The sequence below is a fragment of the Phyllobates terribilis genome, unplaced genomic scaffold, assembly GCF_046119375.1.
Source record: "Phyllobates terribilis strain yellow unplaced genomic scaffold, ASM4611937v1 Scaffold_11__3_contigs__length_659146591, whole genome shotgun sequence".
Lineage (NCBI taxonomy): Eukaryota > Metazoa > Chordata > Amphibia > Anura > Dendrobatidae > Phyllobates > Phyllobates terribilis.
In genome coordinates, this window is record NW_027362771.1 from 157,521,374 (window position 1) to 157,527,373 (window position 6,000).

The window sequence follows — 6,000 nt, forward strand, 5'->3', positions numbered from 1 at the left end:
GGCCAACAGTGACCCCACTTTTCAGCTTCATGCAAATGTGACATTATCCTCAATCACAAATGTATATAACAATGAACTGGGTAGATTGTTAAATGAGTAAGATGCTGCCTTTGTACATCGTTAGTCAAGTATATAGTGCCAAGTCCTGCTCATATAAGAGGGTGATGGCCCACTCTATTACAGGGGTCCACCGGAGGATTCTCCTGTTCTCCTGTGGGCCAGTCCAAGCCTGATGGAAGAGTGCAGTTAGTGGTATTTGCACAGCTTAGGATATTCCAAATTTATTAAGCGCTAATCTTTTACCAAATTTGACGCATCTTACTTGAGTGTGTTCCTGTTTAAGACTAACGTATGAAATGCCAACCTTTGGAAATTTCCCCCTTTGTGTCGTGTTCCAATATAGAGTCAGATCCAAAAACTTAAGAGGGGAGCAAGAAAACCACCTCTTTGAGAAAGATTTTCCTGCTTCCATCTAAAGTGATCCAATCCCATTTTGGCACCAAACAGACAGACCTCACACATACCGCAAATAAAGCCTTGTGAATGTAGCCTCAGACTGTATTCAGGTCATGTTTTTATTTTGATTTCAGCAAAACAAAGTCATCAAGTCATGACAGGTCCCTGTAGTTAAATGACTTATTCCATAATACAGACAATTAAACAACCACATGCTTAGCGAGGGTGAACTATGTAAAAGCCTTCTTCTACCACGTAGATCTGTCATAAACACCCCAGACTGTGAATTGCCATTTCCCAGTGTTAGGAAAAATAACATAGAGTTAGGGTTCTTTTTACCTCCATAAGAGGGGCCAGACCACCACAGAAGTTTAGACTGGCTGGGAAGTTTTGGCTTCCTTCCAATGCAAGCTTTTAATCAGATATGCTGGCAGATAATGATAGGTACTATTATGGAGAGTGACAGGACTTAAAACAAGCCGGTGCTTATGTATTCATGCCCTGTGCAGAACTGTTTACCAAATCTGTAAGTATGCTGAGCAAACAGTGACATCGCATAAGAGTCATAACATAGACGGAGCAATAGCATAACAAGGGTGCTACTTTAAAAGTGCCAGAAATGGAACTTTGCTGGGGGAAAAAAAAGTTTGAGTTCCATTGCTGGCAGACTCTTCTGTTCATATAAACCAGAAAATCATTAAATAAAGGATTGTGTATTAGTTCAAAGGCATCAGCCCAAAAGCCAGTGCTGTGTCTACATTTTCCGATTAATTTTACATCAGAAATTCTAAAATATAAGTTTCCTTCTGATAGTAACAGGGAATAGAAACACCTTTTATCAATCGTCCTTAGTGTAGCCCAGATCTCCATATTCCATAAACCTTTGTATTGTGCTCAAAATAAATACATTTTATCCTCCATAAGGCGCAAAAAATATTTCAGACACCTTTCTAGTATTCCTGATTAAGACCGGTTGCTAAACATATCATTTATTGAATTGTTTTTATTACGGACATTGGCCATGCTATCGGAGGGTCATAGTACTGTAGTATGGAACAGATCCTCTGAGGATTTCTGCCTAGTTTCTACAACCCCTGGCAAAAATTATGGAATCACCGGGCTCGGAGGATGTTCATTCAGTTGTTTAATGTTGTTGAAAAAAAGCAGATCACAGACATGGCACAAAACTAAAGTCATTTCAAATGGCAACTTTAGGGCTTTAAGAAACACTAAAAGAAATCAAGATTAAAAATGTGGTACTCAGTAAGGGTTATTTTTTTCAGACCAAGCAGAGGGAAAAAATTATGGAATCACTCAATTCTGAGGAAAAAATTATAGAATTACCCTGTAAATTTTCATTTCCAAAACTAACACCTGCATCAAATTAGATCTGCTCGTTAGCCTGCATCTAAAAAGGAGTGATCACACCTTGGAGAGCTGTTGCACCAAGTGGACTGACATGGATCATGGCTCCAACACGAGAGATGTCAATTGAAACAAAGGAGAGGATTATCAAACTCTTAAAAGAAGGTAAATCATCTCGCAATGTTGCAAAAGATGTTGGTTGTTCACAGTCAGCTGTGTCTAAAATCTGGACCAAATGCAAACAACATGGGAAGGTTGTTAAAGGCAAACATACTGGTAGACCAAGGAAAACATCAAAGCGTCAAGACCGGAAACTTAAAGCAATATGTCTCCAAAACAGGAAATGTACAACAAAACAAATGAGGAACGAATGGGAGGAAACTGGAGTCAATGTCTGTGACCGAACTATAAGAAACCGCCTAAAGGAAATGGGATTTACATACAGAAAAGCTAAACAAAAGCCATCATTAACACCTAAACAGAAATAAAAAAGGTTACAATGGGCTAAGGAAAAACAATCGTGGACTGTGGATGACTGGATGAAAGGCATATTCAGTGATGAATCGCGAATCTGCATTGGGCAAGGTGATGATGCTGGAACTTTTGTTTGGTGCCGTTCCAATGAGATTTATAAAGATGACTGCATGAAGAGAACATGCACATTTCCACAGTCATTGATGATATGGGGCTGCATGTCAGGTAAAGGCACTGGGGAGATGGCTGTCATTACATCTTCAATAAATGCCCAAGTTTACATTGATATTTTGGACATATTTCTTATCCCATCAATTGAAAGGATGTTTGGGGATGATGACATCATTTTTCAAGATGATAATGCATCCTGCCATAGAGCAAAAACTGTGAAAACATTCCTTGAAAGAAGACACATAAGGTCAATGTCATGGCCTGCAAATAGTCCGGATCTCAATCCCATTGAAAATCTTTGGTGGAAGTTGAAGAAAATGGTCCATGACAAGGCTCCAACCTGCAAAGCTGATCTGGCAACAGCAATCAGAGAAAGTTGGAGCCAGATTGATGAAGAGTACTGTTTGTCACTCATTAAGTCCATGCCTCAGAGACTGCAAGCTGTTATCAAAGCCAGAGGTGGTGCAACAAAATACTAGTGATGTATTGGAGTGTTCTTTTGTGTGTTTGTTTTTCATGATTCCATATTTTTTTCCTCAGAATTGAGTGATTCCATAATCTTTTTCCTCTGATTGGTTTGAAAAAAATTACCCTTACTGAGTACCACATTTTTTATCTTGATTTCTTTTAGTGTTTCTTAAAGCCCTGAAGTTGCCATTTGAAATGACTTTAGTTTTGTGCCATGTCTGTGATCTGTTTTTTATCAACAACATTAAACAACTGAATGAATATCCTCTGAGCCTGTTGAGTCCATAATTTTTGCCAGGGGTTGTACTATTGCACCACAGGTCATTTACCAGTTCAGAATTGAGGCCATTTTGCTGAACAGACACATTTTTGGGTTTTAGAATACTTTCGCATTTAATGACCCTAAAAAAAAATTCTCTTTCAGATAGTTAAATAATTTTGCCTCTTTCTTTTCATGATACATAGGTCTAATTTTTATGGCCTTTTTTATTTCTTTTTTCTTTTTCGCTCTATTCTCGGGTGAGAATAAAATGAAAGAGAATGTATTTTTTTTACGATTACAAAGGACTGCTAAAAACATTTTAAATTGTGGCCTCCTTTCCCTATAAATAACTTTTATATACTGAACATAATTTTTTTTATTATAGCCAGGGCCAGATCCAGTGAGTCTGACTGGGGGTGTCTTTTTTTTTTTGTTTGTGTTTTACTTTTCTTTTTTTTCTTGTTTTTTATCTTTCATTTTATTTCACAAACTTCTTAAAAGACCTTTGTGTGGCATTTTAACATATTAGTACAATCGTTTTATTGCTGATTTCCTTAGTAATTAGGGATGGAATATTAGCCCAGTTACAGGGAAAATTTAACTTTCTGGCTGAGACCAGAACTGACTGGGTTTCCTAGGACTCAGCTGCTCCTGCTCTTTCCCTACATGCAGCTATCACATGATCACTGGGTCCAGAGAAGGAAGCACAGTCAGTGCTTCCTAATTTGTATACACAGTGCTTGTTCAGCTCTGTGTATACAACAATCAGAGAGGCAGATTTGATAATGAATTATCCCTGCCTTCTCTGTGGCAAGTTGGCCATATTTGACAGCAGGCTGCCTATTCCCCCAACTGCACAGTCTCCTGCAAACTACTTAACCTACATTGACTTTTTAAACGTCAGTGCAGAGTAAGCTGCAGACCACCTGGACATTTAAAATCTATGGGTGATCTGGAACTGGTTAAAGAGAATCTGTCACCAGATTTTTGCTGTCCCAATTTAAAGCAGCATAAACTGTGGACAGATAACCTTATTCCAATGCTGGGTTACTTACTGGGCTTTTTGCTGTTTTATCTGCTGCAGATTTACTAGTCTTCTCAATGATATACTCCTGGTATGTAGTCCTTGATATTCATGAGCACCATTGATTGGCAGTATTTTGCTTATGTACAGTTTAGACAGAAATTAGTGGCACTGGTGTGTTTAGACAGAACTTGTTATTGAAAAAACTAGTAGAGCTGCAGCACATAAAACAGTGTTTTTATTAAAACTGCAGCAACCAAACCATAGGTGATACATCAGTGGAATCAGAGTCTCTGCCCCTACTTTATGCTTCTCTCAGATTGAGAAGCATACACCTGGAGACATATTCCCATTAAAGGGAATCTGTCAGCAGGTTTTTTGCTATGTAAGAGAGCAGCATGATGTAGGGGCTGAGACCCTGATTATAGCAGTGTCACTTACTAAGTGGTGTTTTGCTGTTTCAATAAAATCAGTGTTTTATAAGCAGAAGATTATCATTACAGGACAAGCTGCTTCTGGTGTCCTAGTCCAATCATGCCCCCACCACTGATTGGCAGCTTTCTGTCATATTACATTCATTGTACACAGAGAGCTGCTAATCAGTGGTGTGATTGGGGTTATATATAGGGACCTCTGCTAGATCTGCAGCAGAGAAAACTGTGATTCTATTATAACTTCTGTACCCAGTAAGCTAAGTGATACATCTCTGGAATCAGGGTCTCTGTCCCTACATCATGTTGCTGTCAGATTACAATTTAAGGCTGAAAAACACTTTCCTAGCCATGTCCTACTATGTCATATCAGGGTTTATTATGTGAAAGCTATGAAACAAGAAACGCAGCTTTTTCAAAATGACTTAATCAGGACCAGCTTTTAGTTGCATCAAGTTTTTTTGAATGGAAATGATAAGTGTCCCTATTTACTGACAACAAACAGAGATATTGAAAAATGTGAGAGACTGAAACAAAAGCACTGTGTATTAGAAATTTTCAGACCTTTTAATATACTGTATAACTATGAAGCTTTATTTACAGTATATCATCAGATAGTCCTTTTATTATGTATATAACATTATTTTCACAAACTCAATAAGAAAATATAAAATGTGAATAATATCAGAAGTTTTTTTTTTCTAATTTATCTTCTCCTGAACTCCTATTTTTCAGGGTATGGAGCCAATGTTATGAATTCCATGCGGCCAACCGGCACCAAAAACAGGCAGCACACACCTTCACCTAAAAGGACTGAAGACAGGCATGTTCCTCCTGAGTCTAATTATATCTGGTGAATACCAGCACATCTGAAAACTTTTACAGTGCACAAAGCTCACAGCTTCCATTACCTTTCCTTGTGTTGGATGGTATCATGTTCATCGCAGTTTACTGGTCTTAACTTCACTAGCTTCATCATTTTGAACCACTGAGATAACATTGACAAGTGATTGTTGTATGGGCTGTTAACCAGTAGGTTTCTGTTTGTTCTATTGTCCCAGTGGTTCTTCATCTATGTAATATATGTCCACTCTTCAGTATTCTAATAATAAAACCTACCTTTAAGGAGTAATAAAGCAGTAGTATTTTGTTTTACCCATTTGTATTACTTTTGTAGGTTTTTAACTCTCTATATCATCTTTTCATCCTCACACATTTCCATACTCTAAATATTAAGGAAAATGATTTAAAGCTAAATTAAGGTATTTATAATTCATTCTAAAGGGCGGTCAAAATTGTTTTCTGTTTCTAGAATGTGGCATATAAAGAACTAGTATAGGAAATGCAGA

The 6,000-nt window shown here is 37.6% G+C and overlaps 1 protein-coding gene across 1 annotated transcript in view; it reads left to right on the forward strand.

Annotated features, from left to right (window-relative positions):
- WIF1 (WNT inhibitory factor 1) overlaps positions 1-5,787 on the forward strand; it is a 167,881-nt gene extending 162,094 nt beyond the window's left edge. Inside the window, exon 10 of the mRNA XM_073650692.1 lies at positions 5,387-5,787. Within this exon, the coding sequence (XP_073506793.1) occupies positions 5,387-5,508 (122 nt within the window). The 3' untranslated portion in view covers positions 5,509-5,787. The remainder of the gene's footprint in view (positions 1-5,386) is intronic.
- Positions 5,788-6,000: the final 213 nt, after the last annotated feature.